The sequence below is a fragment of the Hoplias malabaricus genome, chromosome 8 (genome assembly GCF_029633855.1).
Source record: "Hoplias malabaricus isolate fHopMal1 chromosome 8, fHopMal1.hap1, whole genome shotgun sequence".
Classification (NCBI taxonomy): Eukaryota; Metazoa; Chordata; class Actinopteri; order Characiformes; family Erythrinidae; genus Hoplias; species Hoplias malabaricus.
The window spans coordinates 40,388,642-40,409,309 of NC_089807.1; the positions used below are offsets into that span (position 1 = coordinate 40,388,642).

The 20,668-nt window shown below is 45.3% G+C and overlaps 1 protein-coding gene across 3 annotated transcripts; it reads left to right on the forward strand.

The window, feature by feature from the left end:
• Window positions 1-1,111: 1,111 nt before the first annotated feature.
• Window positions 1,112-20,396, forward strand: dctd (dCMP deaminase). 3 transcript variants are annotated; one of them, XM_066679981.1, is made up of 6 exons: window positions 1,112-1,424; window positions 2,220-2,319; window positions 3,429-3,564; window positions 5,073-5,189; window positions 13,434-13,530; window positions 18,678-20,396. In XM_066679981.1, exons 2-6 carry the CDS (start codon window positions 2,269-2,271, stop codon window positions 18,781-18,783), a joined length of 507 nt encoding a protein of 168 aa, XP_066536078.1. In that variant the 5' UTR covers window positions 1,112-1,424; window positions 2,220-2,268; the 3' UTR covers window positions 18,784-20,396. The 3 variants fall into 3 exon arrangements, with proteins under 3 accessions (XP_066536078.1, XP_066536077.1, XP_066536076.1); XM_066679980.1 differs by lacking the exons at window positions 1,112-1,424; window positions 18,678-20,396 and adding exons at window positions 1,518-1,798; window positions 14,231-16,474; XM_066679979.1 differs by lacking the exon at window positions 1,112-1,424 and adding an exon at window positions 1,526-1,798 and having other exon boundaries at window positions 18,678-20,392.
• The last annotated feature ends 272 nt before the right edge of the window (window positions 20,397-20,668 follow it).

Below are 20,668 nucleotides of genomic sequence, written 5' to 3' on the forward strand. Positions count from 1 at the left end.
CTGGTGGAGAGACCCGAGGATAGGAGCTTTATTCTCAAGTGTAACAACCTTTATACAAGAGTATAATGCTCCTCTCCTTTTCTCTTTATACCTTTTCTATTCTTTACACTTTTCCAGTGGACCTACCTGAGTGTGCTATATCTGTTCACTTCAAAACGCTCTCTTTATCACTAGTGAGGCTTTCTGTTTTCCTCAATCACTGACAGATGATTTAAAAATGATCACAGTTTATTTTGAAGATCAGAGTTCACCCAGAAGGGTGAAGGACTGGCGCCCCCTCCAAGGTGTTTTCCTGCCTTGCGCAGTGATTCTGGGTAGGCTCTGGACCCACCGTGACCCTGAACTGGATAAGGGATACAGATAATGAATGAATTCTGTTTTACAGAACCGCTGTGGAGGAGAACACCTCAGAGAAAAGGAAACACCACACACGAGGAGAGAGAGAAAATAAATTCCTGGTTCTTGGGTTATCACTGATCCACACAAGTCCCTTATTTGAATATAGGCATTAACAGTTAATGTTTGTGTGACCGATAAAAGTGGTTCAAACTTTACATAGCCAACTACGCCACCCAGAGAATCTTAATAAATTTAGACACACAAGATCGTTGGTACCAAAAAAGAGAGTGAGGCTGGGATTTACAATGAAAACATCAATTTATTAAATAATCATTAAGTGAACATTGACAATAATAAAAAGGAGAGAGAGAGAGAGTAAGAGTAAAGAGCAAGGGCAATATAAAAACAATGACATTTTAATAAGATTACAATGAATTACCAGGAGATAGATTATAATATGACTGCAACTTCACTTGGGCACAGTAAAATGATTCAAAACATAGCTAGGGCTGAGTCTCTACAGAGAAGTACAGGCTAGATAGTGTGCATCAAGACCACTACAAACAAAATACCCTAAAAAAAAAAAAAAATAAAAAAAGAAATCAAGAAATAGTGAACAAATCAAAATCAAAAATAACACATCCACCCCCTCAGCACCTAGTACATCACATGAAAAATGAAAATACAAAACTAAATAAGAGTAAATATGAAAGTATACATATAAAATATTTAATATGCAGCCTGATATGCACTAATGCTAGAATAGCATACAGTTCTGTCCTCAAAGTACATTAAAAGTGCACCAAACGAGTGTCTTTGTATTAGTTGCAGTTGCCCATTAAAGATGCCAACACAGTATTCACTGCGATACAAACAGCTTTACTGAAATTACTAAAACCAGGACTTAACCTCACCACAGAGGCAGCACGTCACTTCCGGGAGACAAAACGACAGCTGATTGGTCAACGGTCAACGCAGGCTGCAGTTCTTTCAGCAGCAGTGACTTCTAGCCCAGAAACATTAGCTCAAATACTGTTTAAAACCGCTTCTGAATCTACTGATTACTCACATGTCAGATGAAAGAGGTAAATAAGAAACTCCGCCGTTAGTTACCACAAGTGAATGAAACTGGGATCTGTAGTTAAGCAGGCAATGCGCAGAGACGTTCCAGTAACCTCTAGCTCTCTCCCCAAACGGAACCGCGACCCGGAAGGGGTGGGGCTCCAAGGCAGATTCTCTGTAAGTGGGGGTGTATTTGGCGCTTGTTCTGCGCAGCGTTGACACGCGCATGGTCAGTCGAGCCGTGACGTAATTTTCGCGGGAGTTCTCTCTGCTATCGCCCATGTGAGCTGCAAGGCAGTGGAGAGAGTTTAAACTACTGAAGAGTTTAAGCAGCTGGGTTTACGATCGTTTGCAGAATGAGTGCAGAGGAAAACAGAGGTGCTCCCTTCAGCAACGGGTGAGCACAGTATTTCCGTGCCACCTTAAGTTGGCTAGTTATTCCACCTTAAAGGGTGCAGTCAGACCACTGTGTTGCCTTCAAATCTCTAAAGTGGTTGCACTCTGACGTCTGGTGCTTTCTGAAGTTAGACTGTGTTTATACTTTTCTACTTATTTTTTCTAATTTTGTGTTTATATTGAGCTTAAACTTAATAAAAAAAACCGTTGTGTGAATATGCACTTAGTTCCCACCTCTATCTTCACACCTCACCCTCTGCTGGGACGCCCCGCCCACCAGGCTGATGGATTGATGGATTTGTTCCTTAGGTGTGTGATGTATGAAACCGTGGCTGTCTAGTCCCTGTTTCTGAGACTAGTTGGATCTCTCTCTCTCTCTCTCTCTCTCTCTCTCTCTCTCTCTCTCTCTCTCTCTCTCTCAGTGTCCAGGCGAAGAAGAGAGAGGGTTATCTGGAGTGGCCTGAGTATTTCATGGCGGTGGCGTTTCTGTCGGCTCAGAGGAGTAAAGACCCCAGCTCCCAGGTACAAGGGTTATTATTTAACTCATTAAAGCCCAGACTCTGTTCACTATAAAGCTAAAATATGAGAAATATAAAACAGACCAAAGAAACAACACAGAACACATTTATTTTTGTCTCACGTTTCTTGTCGCGTTCTGTCTTTTTTGGGGGGTCACTACAGCATTTGAACATCCAGGATGTTCAGTAAATGTCTCTTAGGGCTAAAGCTGTTTCGGGAACTTTGCGGACCTTAGAAGTTTGCAGACCTTAGCTGTAAGCCCGGGTTCAATCAGAGCATCAGACACAGGACCCATTCCCCTGGACTCCTTTCTTTCTTTCCTACGTTATTTCCTTCCCTCATCCCTTCTTCTTACTCCTGACCTGTCCTGACTCCTTCCCTTCTTCCTTATTTCGCTGCGTCCAGAACTGTGCCTTATTCACTATATAGTGCACTATTATGGGGTTCTGCCATTTTGTATTAGGGTCCAAACATAGTGGACAGTTTTCAGGGCACCCAAACAATCCCACAATGCACTGCAATAAAAAGTGTACAGCCCATGTACACTAGTAGATAGTGTATACCCAAAATGCACTACGTTGTTCTTTTAAAAACCTGCATGAGGTCGTGTCCCAAATTGTCCACTACCCTCTTGAATACTGTTCTCTATAATAGTGCACTATAAAGTGAGTGATGTAGGGAGCCTTTTCGGACACTCCACTATTCTTTCTTTTCTTTCCTACCTTGCTACTTTTTCCTTTCTTTCTTTCTACTTTCTATCCTTTTGATCCATAAATACACAGGGTATGATTTAGCTGGACACTTTCATTCTCTTCTTCTTTCTTTCTTTTCCTCCATCTTTCTCCTTGTTTACTTCATTTCCTATTTCCTGACTTCCTTCCTGCTTTCCTTTCGTACGACTTTTCCCTCTTGCTTCCTTCTCTTTCCTTCGTTCTTTCTTTCTTTAATCCCTTACTATGTCTTCAACATCTGTTACGTTACATTAGTTCAGTGACTAAAGTATCGACCCCTTTTGTGGGAGACTGAAGTGTGCACAGTGATGTCAGTGATGTGTGACTGCACTAGAGACCTGGTTGTTTTTAAGGTGGACTGATGTAGACTGTGCTGCGCAGGTGGGGGCGTGTATAGTGAATCAGGAGAATAAGATCGTGGGGATCGGGTATAACGGCATGCCCAACGGCTGTGACGACGACCTGCTGCCCTGGTCTCGCTCGGCTGAGGACAAACTGGACACTAAATATCCGTACGGTGAGTTGTAGTTTGGATTGTGGGTCTGCTCAAGTTTTGACTGGAGGAGGATGGGTGTCCCTTTTCTTGCTTCCTCTCAAGGGTTCTGTAAATAAACGATCAGACACAGCAGTGCTGCTGGAGTTTTTAAACCCCTCAGTGTCTGGACTGAGAACAGTCCACCGACCAAAAACATCCAGCCGACAACGTCCTGTGTCACTGATGAAGGACTAGAGGACGAGCGACACACACTGTGCAGCGACAGATGAGGTGGACCAATGAGGGAGGAGCGTCTCACAGAGTGGACAGAGAGTGGACACAGGGTTTAAAAACTCCAGCAGTAACCGCTGTGTCTGATCCACTCTACACCAGCACAACACACACTAACACACCACCACCACGTCAGTGTCACTGCAGCCCTGAAGAACTGGGGGGTGACAATGTATGAGGAGTAAATGAAATAGACAATGAGTGTGGAATGTCTAGGAGGTGATATTTCAAAATTATAATTTTTCACAGAAGTCTGCTCTCAGAGGGTTAAAGCTGAATTGAGTTTAATTCAGATCTGGATTCGGGTCCTTTCTCTCTGTGGTTTTGAGGTGTGTGTTATAGCTTTGTGAGGGTTATTACCTTTTTAAGTGTCATGTAAAGCAAGTTTCAGACACTAGATGGCGCCACACGATCAGTTTTGAGTCTGAGGTCATCAAACTCAAAGCAGATTTATTTGCTTTGTGTGTTGTAGTGTTTTGACACAAACTCTCTCTCTCTCCTTCTTTTTCGCTCTCTCCTTGTCTTTCTCTGATGATGAGGAGAGGTGTTTTTTTCCACAGTAATTAGTGTAATTAACACAGAGAGCGAGAGAGAGATATCAGTGATTAGCTCGAGACGTAAAGCCTGATGTTACGGAGAGAAACATCTGTTCAGATCTGTGTGTTTTCTCCTTCATTGAGAGTGAGTGAACTGACAGATAATTAGTTTAGATTGTAACCAGAAGAGTGTGTGTGTGTGTGTGTGTGTGAGTGTGTGTGAGTGTGTGTGTGAATGAGAACATCTGAGAGACTATATTTATGTTTCAACTCAAAGTTCTCTATATTCCAGTCTCTGAGAATGATTTGTTGTGAAGTGTTTGATTGCACAGATTTCTCTTCAGTGGAGGTGAACGGAACCAGACGTCTCCACGTGTCCAACACAAACCCAGCGTTACTATTCCCTCTCCACATCCAGCAATGTGAAGGGGTGATGATGATAAAACTACGGTGACACTCTCTGATGCAGCAGTGCTTGTATTAGTGCTGTGCGTTGTAAAATTTAATGGAATGTATTATAGGACGGACGTCTGCTTCCATTCACCACCGACGTCAACAATTCACACTCTCCATCACTGTGTTTACATCTTAACATCAATGTTATAGGGGAAATCTGAACAATGGATGGCATTTGCCTTCATCCCAGTGCAGCACTTGTGCAGTTAGCTCGACCTAAGTGCTGTGTTGTCTGAGCTGTGTCCTGCTTCCTCTGTCCTGATGCAGTGTGTCATGCGGAGCTCAACGCCATCATGAACAAGAACAGCGCAGACGTGAAGGGCTGCTCCATGTACGTGGCTCTGTTCCCCTGCAACGAGTGTGCCAAGCTCATCATTCAGTCAGGTAAGACCCCCACTCTCCCACCCCTCTGAGAAAACCGCACAGCGCTAGGACTTTATAGTTGCGTTAGTGCCACCTTGTGGATGAAAATGTCCGATCAGTGTGCAGGAGAAACCTTTGTGTAATAGTGTGTAACCCTGTGTGGCCCGTGGAGCTGAGAGTGCAGAAACAAGGAGGTGGTTCTAATGTAATGGCTGATTATGTAGTTCTCTGTGGAGCAATGCACTGCGACTGAAATGTGTTTAAACGTCACGTTTACGTTGGAAACTATCAACCCCCAACAGTCTGCGCTGACAAATAAGGGCCTTACAGCATTAACCACTGACCAATCAGGATTCAGAACGCTCTCTCTACTCACCACTGAGGAACAGCTCCTTTCTGCGGTTTAAATAACTGTTTTTTATGTTTTATAACTATATTTGTATTTATAACTGAACAATGCTTGAAAACAAGACCCGAGCAGGAAATAGAACCCTAATCGATTATGTAAGTGATTGCAAACTCACAGAATGCAACACCAACCACCTGCCTCTCTCTCTCTCTCTCTCTCTCTCTCCCTGTCTCTCTCTCTCTCACCTGGTCTTTCTCTCTCTGTCTCTCTCTCTCTGTGTTTTCATTCCACCTTAACAGGTGCAGCAGTTACCTTCTGCTACTCAGGCGTATTACTGTAATGTTCTGTACTTTCTAGTGTAGTGAAACTGCTAAACCATTTAAGGTGGAATGGAAATTTGACTTTCTCTTTCTCTCTCTCATACTCACTCTTCCTCTGTCTCACCCTGTCTCTCTCTCTCTCACTGTCTCTCATACACACACTCACTCTCTCTCTCTCTCTCTCTCTCTCTCTCTGTGTGTCACCCCCCCTCTCTCTCATCCTGTCTCTCTCTGTCTCTCTCTCACTGTCTCTCATACTTTCTCACTGTCTCTCTCTCTCTCATGTGTCTGTAGGAGCCCTGACGTGTGTGTGTGTGTGTGTGTTTGCACATGTATGATGAGAGAGAGATGGATGTAAGACAGAGAGAGAGAATTTCTATGGTGAGAGGAACCCTGCTGTGTGGAGAGCTCAGCAGGAGTCCGACACACATTCTCTCTCTCTCACACACACACGCTCAGCTCTCTCCGTTCTTTCTTCTTCCTCACCCTCCCAGCCTTCTGCTCTTCCACACAGTGACATGTTTTCCTCTTCTATTGTTATTCTCACTGTCTCTCTTCTCTCTGTTTTACTGCAAAGTCTCTCGCAAACAACCCTCTCACACTTTCTCTCTTCTGTTTCTCTCCCTCTTCCTCCCTCCCTCCATCTGTTTCTCATTCCCTCTCCTTCCCTCCCTCTCTTCACTAACATGGTGTGCGCCATTGTGCTCTCAATATGTTTTTCTTTTGGTTTCTCTCTCTCTTCGTTATTCTCTGATTCTCTTTTCCTGTTCTTTTCTCTCACTCCTCCTTTCTTTTGTTGCACTTATTCACCCTCTCACACTCGCTCAGCAGCCACAGTCTTCAGAGAGCCATTGTCACCAACGTGGAACCGGTTTAATACACATTCACAAACCTAATTTGGAGCCGTTCGACATGTTTCCTCTGATGTAAATTGGATCCTGAACCAGAAAAGTTAGTTCACAGCTGGAAGCAAAAACAACAGTGGGTTCTTCATCAGGAATCTGGGCGAGTCGCGATAAAGAAGTTCCAGAAAGAGCTCAGAGCCTCAAATAAAGTGTTATGGCACAGTGGAGCTGGACCTGTGATGTAGAGTGTTGTATCGTTCTGGATGGTGTTCTGGGTAAAGATCGCAGAGCCAGACGAGTCTGTGTATGTTTTAATGTTAAAGTGGGAAAATGGAAAACACAAGGAAATTCAAGCAGGAAAATACTGTCTGTGATCAGCGCGACACAAGGCAGGTTCTCGTTTATGTTTCGCTGCTGTTCTCACAGTTCACGAGCTCAGCATGAGGCTGTGGAACCACACTCTGAAATACTCCAAGTGCAACAGGCAGACTCATATCTCACTCGTATCTGACTGCGCTGTAAACCGTCGATAAGCCACGACTCTGTCTGTTTATCTCTGGCTCTGGAGCTGAATTCAGACACAGCCCCCACAGCGCCCCCAGCTGGTAACGTGCCCTTGGTTCCTGTTAAACTAGTGTAGTTTAAGTGGGTTAAGTTAAATTTGAGCTTCTTTCAGGTATTATAAGGTGCATCGCTCCATTGGTCACAGCAATTAAGAACTTGTTGTCGGCTCCAAAATAAACATTCTTCACGAGTAGGTGAAGGCAGATCTGTTCATGCCTCTGCTGTGATCTCTGTCCTCTGCTTGTGTATATCACACCATACACACACACACACAAATGAAATGGGATGAGAGGGGGAGATGAGGTGGGACCAAATTGAGCTTGAAATCCTTACTCTTGGTTATATACTCTATGGTGTGTGTGGGTTTTAGAAGGAGGACAGAAACCTTGTAGGGGTCTCTCTCTCTCTGTTTCTTTCTTTCTTTTGTAAACACTCCAGGCAGCTGGTACTCACAGTAAACTCCAATCTGTCAACACTTGTGTCAAACACACCAGCTCCGGCTGCGGTTCCTGTTTGACTGAGAGAGGACACTCAGGAATGAGGTCACTTTTACGTGTCTTTATTTTTGTTTTTAATTCACAGACAGACAGACAGACAGAGAGAGAGAGAGAGAGAGAATGAATGAATATTTTCTCATATGAATATAGTTTGTAAAATGTCACAGACCCTTTAAAGTGACTAAGTTACGTGAACAAATCAGTGAATAACTAAAGGTGTGTTGTATTCCGATTCAGTGAACGACAGAGAGCTCCGTAGAAGCAGAGGGAGACTTTGGGATAAAATGGAACTCAATGAATGATTTGGTTTTTGGGGAAAAAGTTTCTCTACAGCTTTGTCAGAGCTGCTGCCCTTACGCCCTCTGCACTTGATCATCGAGAGGAAACTCTGGCACTAAATATTTTTTCATTCCACCTTAAGTACAGTCTAGTACCCAAGCGTCTTGTCCGTGTATTTTGTTCCACCTTAAATAAGTGCAGCACTTATCTTCACACACTCCAGCTCCTTATCTGAATTTTCCATTCCACCTTTAATGTTGTACCACTCTCTTTCTGACACCCGAGCTCTTTGTGGGTGTGGAATTGAAAATTGACCAGATAAAGAAGGCAAATATAACTTTAGTTTAGTTACAATTTGCACTTAGTTTTTTTTGGTAGATTCTGGTTGCTGTACAGTGCGAGTCCAAGACTGAAATCCAAAATTTGTTACTGAAATTTGACTGCATCCCTAATTAGCACCAGCCTTAAACTGAACTCTGATTTCCAGCACAGAGCTCTTAGCGAATGAGGCTCATTGCAGGTGTCTGTCCTCGCTGTGACCAAAAAATACAAAGACAATAGAAGTCGTTGATGTGGTGAGGAAGTCATAAAATATGCACTGTATTTTCTTTACAGAGTGTAGAGGTCAAACTGTGGCGTGCGCAGAGGAGTCCAGCTCTGGTCAGTGGTCCTCTCAGGATTTGGCTTTGTACCGAGTCTGTGGGGGTTATTTTACTGCTTCAAAAAGAGCAAGTATTTTCTAATCCGCTCCTAATGGCCCCTCCTGCCCCCTGCGAGTCGGAGCCGCCGGTCATCCCTGGGTTTAGTGGAGATTGCAGGTGTGTACCCCGTTAAAGCAGGGAAATGGGATTCTAATATCAGTTAATTAGCACCTCAGGGGACGGTTAAAACTCCGACTTTTCTCCAGGTCTTTTCCTCTGAATTATTCCCTTCTCTCACAGTGGTCCATTGTGTTCGGCTCCTCTCTTCCATCTGCTGCTGTTTGCGGTGGACAGAGCCGCTGCGTCGGTGCTGGAAACGGCTTTAAATGACCAGGTTTGTTTAGAGATTGGATCAGTGGAAGTCGTTTGTGTGTTTTTCCATCGTTTGGAAAGATACAGGCGTTTATAGCAATTGCGTTTGGCTGATGCTCTTATTCAGCAGCACTCAGTCCTAGGCACGTTACTGATGGGTACTGTGGGTTAATGCAGAGTTGAGAGTCTTGCCCAAGGACCAAGGTATAGTGTGGTGCTCCTGCCTGAGAGGGGATGTGAATCTTAATGTGCCAATGAAATGCAGTCAATTTAAAGGCATAATGTGATGGGAATAAAAAGTGTGGAAGGGTCAAATAGTCACAGGGAAGATTCATTCATTCATTTATTCATCCTCTGGTGGTGCTTAATCACTGGGCAGAGCATTGAATCACCAAGTCTCAGACACACACACACACACTTGTGGACAGTCTCACTCACACACACATGTGGACAGTGTCACACACACTCACCCAGTCACTCGCACACACCTGTGGACACCTGTCTCATACACTCATCCAGTCTCTCGCACACACCTGTGGACACCTGTCTCACACACTCACCCAGTCACTCGCGCTCGCACACACCTGTGGACACCTGTCTCACACACTCACCCAGTCACTCGCACACACCTGTGGACACCTGTCTCACACACTCACCCAGTCTCACGCACCCACCTGTGGACACCCACCTGTGGACACACTCAGCCAGTCTCACACACTCACCCAGTCTCTCGCGCACACCTGTCTCACACACTCACCCGTCTCACACACTCACCCAGTCTCTCGCGCACACCTGTCTCACACACTCACCCAGTCACTCACACACACCTGTGGACACCTGTCTCACACTCACCCAGTCTCTCGCGCTCGCACACACCTGTGGACACCTGTCTCACACACTCACCCAGTCACTCGCGCTCGCACACACCTGTGGACACCTGTCTCACACACTCACCCAGTCACTCGCACACACCTGTGGACACCTGTCTCACACACTCACCCAGTCACTCGCACACACCTGTGGACACCTGTCTCACACTCACCCAGTCACTCGCGCTCGCACACACCTGTGGACACCTGTCTCACACTCACCCAGTCACTCGCACACACCTGTGGACACCTGTCTCACACACTCACCCAGTCACTCGCACACACCTGTGGACACCTGTCTCACACACTCACCCAGTCACTCGCACACACCTGTGGACACCTGTCTCACACACTCACCCAGTCTCACGCACCCACCTGTGGACACCCACCTGTGGACACACTCAGCCAGTCTCACACACTCACCCAGTCTCTCGCGCACACCTGTCTCACACACTCACCCGTCTCACACACTCACCCAGTCTCTCGCGCACACCCGTCTCACACACTCACCCAGTCTCTCGCGCACACCCGTCTCACACACTCACCCAGTCTCTCGCGCACACCCGTCTCTCGCGCACACCTGTCTCACACACTCAGCCAGTCTCTCGCGCACACCTGTCTCACACACTCACCCAGTCTCTCGCGCACACCTGTCTCACACACTCACCCAGTCTCTCGCGCACACCTGTCTCACACACTCACCCAGTCTCTCGCGCACACCTGTCTCACACACTCACCCAGTCTCTCGCTCGCACACACCTGTCTCACACACTCACCCAGTCACTCGCTCGCACACACCGGTCTCTCACTCTCACCCAGTCACTCGCTCGCACACACCGGTCTCTCACTCACGCGCGCGTGGACACCTGTCGCACACACTCACACGAAGCTGGAACATCTTCAGTTGAGGAGACTTTTTCTTTTTCGAATCCCAAAATGAGCAGATCGTGGGTCGGCTTCATTTCCATTTGGAAAATCGCAAGCGGAACGGAGAGTTTCAGCATCTCATTTAACGGCTGGGTCTTAATGAGAGCGCTCACGTGGAAGTGGGTCTGTCTCACCCAGTTTGAGCTGATTGTAAAGTAGAGCGCTGAAGCTCTGTCCAGTGTTTTAGCTCAGAGAGTCCAACTCTTCTTACATCATCCAGTGGCAGTTTTGGACCTAATTCTGTTGTGGTTGCCATCAGATTTTCACAGCAGTGTTCCAGCCTGTGGTGGAATGCTCTGAGGACAGACAGAGCCCGTGAGGGTCATTTCTGCGTCTGAAATACATGCATGTATGAATACGTCAAACAAACTCGGACCCCGTTTAAACGACCCACACTGAGACCACGTCTAGCTTGTGGATTGTAGGACATGTGCTTTGTGAATATGGAGGGGCCTGTGTGTGCTTCACATTATGTTTCACATATAGAACCTTAAGTCTTGCTGTAACCAGCTACAACTCTCGTGGATTAAAAGAAAACAATGTAGAATTTGTACCTCAGTATTACTTCAGAATCATGGTGATGCTCCACTGAGCTGTAATGGGGAGAATAGACCCTCTGTCTTTGCTACTTCAGGCTCGGCACTGCAGAAACTGCACTATGTAACTTTTATGGAGGAGGATAGGAAACCTTCAGCCTTGCTTGTAAGATAATCCTCTAAATAAATTACAATCTGCAACTGTAGGGGGAGCCAGGAGCAAAACAACAACAACAAAAACCCCAAACCCAAATCTTACCTATTGTTGCTTCAAAAACAACTGCATGTGGAATTGTGTGGCCTCAGGAAGACGCTGCAGTGGATTTGGATCTGGAACGAGAACCCCATTTAAACATCAGCACTTTGCAAAGCAAAAATATTAAGGGTTTTCTGTGTTTTCCAAAAAAAAATGAAAAGGAGATGGAACTGAATGACGCTGCAGTAGTAAATGAAAGTAAAGAAAATGAGACCAAAATTATCCAAAAATAAAGGCGCTACAAAAGGTGCATTGAGTGATGCTCATACACACACAAAAGTGATGGTTTTACAAAGGTTCTTTGGTAAAGAAAACGGTTCTCTACAGAACCCTGAACATTTGCAGAACCTTTGGCACGATTTAATGTTTCTTTGCATCATGAAATAGTTCTTCAGATTGTTCTCCATCGACCTGAAGAACCCTTTGAAGCACCTTTTTATTTTTAAGAGTGAATATTCCAGAGGTCTGAGTTCTGGTCTAAGATCTAATCCCTGTTTAAAAAGAACCAGAAAATAATTCTCTTGTAGTTCATTTATCACATAAAAAAAAAATAAGGGCTTGAACACACAAACCTGAGGAAGGATCGTATGATGTCATTTTTTATTATCGTTTTTATTATTATTGTTATTGTTTATGTAGGTTTCTATAATTTTAAAAACCGAATTGAAATTAATTAATGAACAAAACCCCTGAGGTCATTTGTGGCTGGTTCTGTTTAAGAGAACAGAGTGTGGTTTGTTTAAAAAAGAACTACATGTAAAAACACCCTCGTTTTTGGAAGATACACTGAAAAGTTCCAGGCACAGACGTCCACAAAGTTTTGGACGCGGAGTCTGAGCGCTACACAAATAAAGCTGAACTGAACGGTTTTGCTCCGGAGCTCTTAGCAGCGCAGCAGAAGCCTGATTGAATTCTGTTCCGATTGGAGAAGAGGGTTTAGTTACACTTTTCTCCTTCGTCCTCGTCCCTGAGCAAAACGGCGTGAAGTCCTCGTTCCCTCGGCGAGTCGCGAGGGGCGGCGAGGCACCGTGCAGGGCTCAGACTTTGCTGCAGGGCTTCCTCTCTCCCTCAGGACTTTAGCGCGTTGCCTCTCCTGCGGCTGCCACCCTGTCACTTCCACTGGCCGTTATCTGAGGCTCTGAGGACGAGTGTCAGCTCCTCGTCTCTGGAGGACGCTCGCAGAGGAAAGAAAACAGCACCAGATCTCTCCAGTGTTGTCCTCCTCGCTACTGACCTACAGAAGAAAGGTGAAGAAAGTTGGTGCTTCCTTCAGCGCTTTTTAAAAAACTGAGACACAAACAGATGCATTGCTTGTTACTGTACAAACCCACACTCTGTGAAACAAGATCCCACAGTTCATTCTCTGTGCGCCAGAAAACACGGGCTAAAACGAGCCGTTCTGATACTGCTCCGCTTCTAACGTCAAATGCAGAGACTTTAGAATCGCCCCGCCCCTTTGTCTGAGTCTGTCCAATCACAGAGCTGGAGGATGAGGTTAAACGAAGCAAAACAAACACAATGAGCGCGGAGAAATAAGAGCACTGAGTAAAAACGGAGAAGAAAGAGAACAACGGGAAAACGGCTAAAAACCAGAGCTTCTGCTCCTCGCTCCTCACTGCTGTGCACTCGGGGTCGGGGTGAACAGCGAGTGGCTCACTGTCATTTAAAGGAACAGGTGCTGAGTATCCCCCCAACTAAAGTATAAAGTGTCAGATTGGCTTATAAAAAGTGTCTTAATATTTAATGAAATTATGAACTGTTACACAATCCACTCTCATTCCTTCCTCTCTCATCTCTGTCTCCTCTGCAGGTATAAAAGAAGTAATCTACCTGTCTGATAAATATCATGATTCTCCAGAGATGACTGCATCCAGGAGGCTGCTGGACCTCGCTAAAGTCCAGTACAGGTCAGTGTCTGCAGAGGATCGCCACCAATTTTAATGAATCCCTATCATTATTTTTTGTTTTTCTCCCAAATGATTAAGAAATCAAAGGTGAGCAGGACAGCGATACTTTAACTTTACAAGACATTTACAGAACACACTCTTCCTACTGATGAATGGTAGATGATTATATATCTATTACGTGAGTGAGAGTGTGTGTGTTACCTGCCGCGTGTGTGCAGAAGTATAAACCGGCCTGAAGACGTGGGTCACGTCCCTGCTGATGGGCTCTGAGTAAATGTGATTTTTCTGCTGAGCTTTTTCCGTTATATTTAGCTCTTGCTGATTGCAGTGGTTTCTTTTCGCCTCTGTATGAAGTTGAAGCCCATTTTCCTGGTTTCTTTAGCCTTAACTAAGAGTCTGGATCGGCCGGGGGCTGCTGCTGTGGCGACGGGAATGAAGCCATTTTTCTGAGGTGTGAAGCTGTCTCCCACCGCCAGGCCTTGGGGTTTAATTTGTGTGTCGGACTTTGTGGTGATCCGTCTGCCACTCTCACGCACTCTGGAACGCGTCTGCGATGCTAATCTAATTTCGACCTGGTCCAGATCCTCGGAACGAGCCGCGGGAGCGAAGCCCATCAATGTTTCAGCAGTGGCGCGTTTTAATTACTTCTGTTATTAATATTTAATGTTTTAATGACATACATTTTAATATATATCCACAGGCGGGCTCATGCTTTCGTTTTCCATCTCCTTCTTCACTTCTTTCTGTCCTGACTGATGAGATCCAGGGGAAAGTGGCAGCGTGAGCTTGTGTTTGAGTCAAGACTTCGCTCCACATCACGTAATGTACAGCAGCCGTATGGAGTGCACTGTGTAAACGCTGCTGTGACCTTCTCCTCAGAGCCGGATCAGCCCGGAGAGACAAAAGAAACGGCTCCAGCAGCGACGAGAACCCAGAAACATCCTTGAAGACTGCTTTCTGCCGGCTGGAGCAGAGGTTAATTCCCCTCACTGCTGCTTTTTGAAGCTTGTCGTCTGCCTGCGAAGCGCTTCCTGCATCTCGGAGATCATTACCGCCCCCTCTCTCCGGCGCTGCGGCTTCAGAGCCTTGATTCACACCGAATGAGTCCAGCCTCGGAAATAACCAGGGCCAAAGGGCAGAAATGACCAACCCTCCAATCCTGCTCAGGGTTTTACACCTTAACACACACGTACTGGGCCAGAAATGCCGTGAAATGAAACAAGTCACTGTGAAGGATTTGGCAGCCCTTATCACTGGTGATGTACAGAGATGAAAACTCTAAAATAAAACTGAAATAAAGGACACAGTTCCTAAAATAGACAATAGCACATAAGATCTCTGAACTCTCTGCTCCACCTTAAATGGTGCAGCAAGTACATTCCGGCGGCTAACTTTCAGGTCCACTTTAAAAGGTGGAGAATTTACATTCAGGTATTTGTGCGACTTAATAGATCATTCTGTTCCACCTTAAATTTTCAGTACTTCCACTCTGGCCCCTGTGCGTAATAGTTGATCATTCTGTTCCACCTTAAACGGTGCCACGGTTAAATTTTAGCATTTAAGCTTTGTAATTTAACTTTCTGTTCCACCTTAAATGGTTCAGTACTTCCACTCTGGCACCTAAGCTTCTTAACAGAACTGTCCATTCCACCTTAAATATATATATATCGCTCTGTTGAGAGCCGCTGGAAATGAGCAGTGTTGGTAATCACTGTCCTGACCGCTTTAACCTTTACTATTGACGATCAGAGGTCTTCTCTTTTGACGCTTCAAGCAATTATTATTGTCCGGCTCCGTCTCAGTCCAGCGCTTTGGCTCCAGAGCCTTAATTCATACCGAATGAGTTCAGCGTCAGAAATAACAAGGGCCAAAGGGCAGAAATGACCCATCCTCCCAGTGCTGTTAGACTTTGTACCTTTTAAAGCCCAGGTACAGGACCCTGGGTGCCCTCAGGAAGCTGTCGTGAAGAAAATACGGCAACGTGAAGGAGCTGGCAACCCACATGGTCAGTAATGCAGCAGAATCTGTGTTTTTAATGTTTTGGTTCATAGGTGAATATTAAATGTCCCTGAATTCATTTCACTGCATGCAAACAATTCTTCTTAAAGGTGCGATCAGTCAAATCTACAGACACTTAATAATTAGTTATTATTTTTTGTGTTATGAAACTGCTGTCATACTGACACCGAAATGCCTGGAGAAATCTGAGATGGCTGCTGTCAGAAATGTTTTCTAGTTTTTATTTTTGGAAAACTATGAATTGCACCTTTAAATAACAACAGTAGCAGGCCTGGAGCTCAGGTCTGGCAGAAAACAGCGCAGAAGCATTTGTTTTGGACCCCTCGGCTTTGTGGGGGGACCGCTCAGGGTCAGGTATTGGATATTTTAAGGCAGACTTTTGTTTAAGGCGGAAATGAGCAGCTCTCTCTTTCGAATCCATGAGGGAAGTGGCTGAAATTGATCAACTGAAAAGTGCAAAGCAATTACCGCCGTCCGAACGTTTTGCCGCTGTGAGTGACTCCTTTTCTCTCTCTCTCTATCTCCCTCTTTTCTCCTGGAGACGATGCGTGGGAGTCTGCAGATGCCTTCTCTGACCCTCTTTCTGTCTTCCGCCCACTTTTGTCTGTTATTGACCACTCTGAGCTGAAACACACCTGGGCTGTCGCAGACAGCGGAGAAGATGAGCGTGTGATTAACTCTTCAGTGCCATGCCCTCTGTGGTTATTATAGTCCTTTTTAATACATTTACTCCACATTACACCGTTTTTAACTGTAATGTACGTTTTCATTTTGTATTATTGATAAACCAGCACAGGGATGATATCTGGACCGAAAATAACCTCGTTAAAATGCAGAAGTGCAGACACTTGCAACTCTGTATTTATAATTCCTAGAGGAGGTGGTTTGAGGCATGTTTTAGCCAGATGTTATACAAGGGTAAATGCGTCTCTCTCTCCAAGACGCATTTAAAAGAAGACGACACTCCCACTACAATCAGTACCACTCCAAGTGTCATCAATACACCTCTCAATGCAATCAAAACCCAGCCCAATGCAACAAAACCACTCCCACAGCCAACACCCCTCCCTCCACAATCAGTACCCCTCCTACTGCCCATCAAACCTCCTTCCAAAAAAGCGGTCAGACTCATCAACTCCACCGGACTCTTATACACACACACCACTTATCCCAGATAACCTGATCACTACTGCACTGTGAACCCAGACTTTTTTTGCGCTTTGTATAATATGCTCTTACTGTACTTCTGTGCAGATCTTCTACAGAAAAACACAGAATACACTCAGTATTGTGGTGTTCTGTCTGTCCGTCTGCACCGTGGTCTTGGAGGTGTACTCTGCGTATAGTTGAAATGACAGTAAAAGACTTTTGAATCTTGAGAACCCTGCCCAATACGACCAAAGCTGGTAAACTACTCGTACAGCCGAGCCCCACCCAATACAACAGTGATCCTCCCCTTACTGCCTGCCCCTACAACCAAAACCCTGCCCTGTGCAATGAAACCCTGCACAAATACGACTGAAAACACCTCCCAAAGCATTCAAAACACCGCCCTGTACAATAAAAACCACTCCTATGACCGAATGTCAGTATAGAAGCCCCTCCCACTTCAGCTGAAACACCTCCCACAACTTAAGCCCAGCCCAAATATCATCAAAGCCCTGCACCATCGTAGTTGAAAACCCCATGTAATGCAGTTGAAAGTGCTTCTGCAAATGACACACCTCCTGAAAATGAAGCCCTGCTTGGTGTAAATTAAACCTTGTCCAAATTCAGTCAAGACCCCCTCAAACACCTGAGAGCCCTCCTACTTCCCAGACCCCTCCCTTTTAGAGCCACAGCGCACCTGAGGGAGGTATGGAGAAGAGAAAAACATGGCAAACGATGTAAAAGATGCAAAGCAGGACCCCCACGGTAGCTTTCCTCCAAATTGGGTTCATAATAAAATTTCTGTTCCTTAAAAATGTGGCTTCTTCTGAAAGTTCAGACTCTGCCTCACGCTTTGCTCACGGTTCTCCACATGTTCCCAGCCACACACGAGTCGCTCTAATCAAACAGACTTGTTTCATGGACGCGTGTGGCACGGAGGCAGGAATGTAAAACACAAAAACCCTGTAGAAAGATGAAGAGCTAAAGGGAAGCACTCTGAGATCTATGTGTGTGTGTGTGTGTGTGTGTGTGTGTGTGTGAGTGAGAGAGAGAGGAATAAATAGGCTGGGTTTGAGTGTGTGAAATTCGTGGCGGGAGGTCTGGGAACCTGCGGTTACAACCAGTACCCCACACACTCCCCAGAGGAGGATTCTGGGTAATTGGCTCCTTCAGAGCTCCTGCATTCTGGAGTGGATTGAGGGTGATAGGGTGTGAACGTGTGAGCTGCTTTTATCACTCCTCCTTATTTCCCTTCGCTCCCTCTGTTACTCTCTCTCTGTTTCAGGCTCTGTTTCTTTTCCTCTTTCTTTTCCATCTCTTCTCTTCAGAGTTTGAGGTGTGTTTACATCTCTTTTCTTTACCTACGTCTACCTTCTCTCGTGGCCATTTTATCAGAAACACCTGCTGTAAACACTGGACAGACACCGGTCTGTCTCCACGTTCCACTGAAAAGCAGGGTGTTAATCGAGTGGATCGGTTAATCCTCTTGGATCCAGTAACAGCTTCTACTCCTCTGGGATGGCTTTACACTTGGAAAATTGCTGTGAATATTTGATGGCAATCGCAAGAGCATTAGAGAGCCCAGGTGCTGATGTCGGATGATTGATTCTGTCACTCCAACTTGTCCCAAAGGACTCTCAGAGAACACAGTTCCACTGCTCCACAGCCTTTTAGCCCATGCTTGGCTTTGGACATAGTGAGCTTAGGCTCATGTGCAGCTGCTCCACTGCGTCTCATTTCATTTCAGGCTCCTGTTTCCTTCCACGGTCCAAAACACACATTGGTAGGTGGAGTGAAGACTCAAGTGTCTATAGGTGTGCGTGAATGTGTAAGTGTGTGTCGCCCTGTAAAGGACTGGTGCCCCTTTCAGGGTGTGTTCCCACCTTGCGCCCAGTGATTCTGGGTGGGTTCCGGACCCACCGCGACCCTGAACTGGATAAGGGCAACAGACAATGAATGTTGTGTTTTCTGTTTTTCAGGCAGTTCAAGCCGAAGCAAGACCGGATTGTGATCGACTTTAACTCTATTAATCCCTCTGGACCGGAGAGTGGGGGTGTGAAGGAGGAGCTGCCCTCAACAAAATGAACTGCTGACCGTCAGTGAGATGAAGAGCAGGACTGTAATACTGCAATAATCCTGAATGTTACTGAATTTCTGAATATTCCTAGAATTAAACGAATAAACATGACAATACTGAACACTTATGAAAGCGTTAATCCCTAAAAATAAAAAACAGCCAAATCACCGTAGACTCAGATGGTTATAAACTGTAATGACACTAATCCAGCACTTGCAGAAATACCTAAAAGAACACTAGATGGTCTTTTTACCTTAAAATCATTGTGATGCTCCACTGAGCTGTAAAAGGGAGAATAGAGCCTCTGTCGTTGCTACTCTGGGCTCATCGCTGCAGAAACTGCACTATGTATCAATGCCCTCCTCCTTAATTTCAGGATGCTGTTGTAAACATGAATTACACCTGTAGAGGGTGCCCGGGAGCAAAAAAACCAAATGTCACCTAGTCTCCTTTTAATGAATTAAAAGTGTCTTAGCTGTAACTCATTATCATTCATCTTTGAAATTACATTGGCTTCTAACTTCATTTGACGAGGCTTGCGTTGTAGTAAACGAAACTACACCGTGATATTCTCCTTCATCTGCACGGCCCTGTTTCAGCACCCGTTACTTTAAATGAGAATGAACCACAGCTCTTACATATTTCTCTGTGCTTCTTAGTTGTGCCCCGTTCATTTCCTCACCTTCATTCAGTATGCACAGGTATATGAATATGCAACTAGTCCCCACCTCTGACTCCACCCACCACTCTGCCAAGCCCCGCCCCTGAGCGGGCAGGATTGCCTCCCCTTGCTCGTCCAGAATTCCTGAACTGAGGAGTGTTCCTCTTTAGCTGCAATAAAACTAGTCTTTACACCAGCCGTTGGAACGTTTCTTGGAGAATTTGGTGGCAGCCAGCCACGAGAACATAAGCGAGGTGAGGTGCTGATGTTGGATGATTAGTTTTGGCACTACTGGCGCATCCGAGAGGTGTTCGATGGAGCTTCATCACTCCTGAGAACACAGTTGAATGTCCGAGCCTCATGAAAATCCTCTATTTAACTGTATTTCAGAAATTCGGCAATTTAGAAACAAGAAAATGGCTTTAAAGCAACACTAGGTAAGATCTGGTATTTTTGCTCCAGTGCTCCACCTACAGTTGCAGAGTGTAGTTCACTTTTACAGCACTACCCTGAAATCAAGTGGTAGACGGGAAGAGAGGTGAGTGAGATTTCCAATCCGCCTCCAAAAGTTACATAGTGCAGTTTCTGCAGTGCTGAGCCTGAAGTAGCAACAGCAGAGGCTCTAGTCTCACTATCAGCTCAGTGGAGCATCACAGTGGTTTTGAAGCTGTAATTTTAAGGTGAAAATACTACCTACTGTTGCTTTAAGGGACATTTATGTTGGAAATAGGTTTTACAGCTGTAAATCTGAGACAGAGAAGAGCTTTAGGTGTTTAATCGATGGCTGCAGGGGGACTTTAAGAAACCGAGATGTTTAGAGCGCTTCTTTATACTGAATAAATGCTGTAATATTTTCCAGAGCTGAATGATGGGATATAATTTTTTTCAGTTGGATTCAGTTTCTGTCTTAGACTTTGTTTTTCGCTCGGTCCTTTTGCCAAATTAAACCCTTTCCTGTTTAATGTAGATTTTCTGGTTGTTTATATATTTTGTTTAGTTGAATTATATTTCCATTTATAGCTTTTGTTCTAACTTATTTTCACAGATGTATTATCTGCAGGTGTGTGTGTGCCATGTAAGAATGTGGTGTGTGTGTGTGTGTGTGTGTCTGACCTTGACTAAAACTCCAGCTGGCAGTGGGCTGTAATCCTCACTCATTCTGGCAGCGTTCCTGTATGAAACCACTGCAGTTACCTGTCAGGACAAAATGAGAGGAGTAATGGATACGTCCC

Coding starts and splice junctions, on each gene's coding strand:
- dctd (XM_066679979.1), top strand. CDS start 1,758: ATGAGTGCAGAGGAAAACAGAGGTGCTCCCTTCAGCAACGG. Junction 2,320..3,428: donor GTAAAGACCCCAGCTCCCAG/GTACAAGGGTTA, acceptor TGTGCTGCGCAG/GTGGGGGCGTGTATAGTGAA. Junction 3,565..5,072: donor GGACACTAAATATCCGTACG/GTGAGTTGTAGT, acceptor GTCCTGATGCAG/TGTGTCATGCGGAGCTCAAC.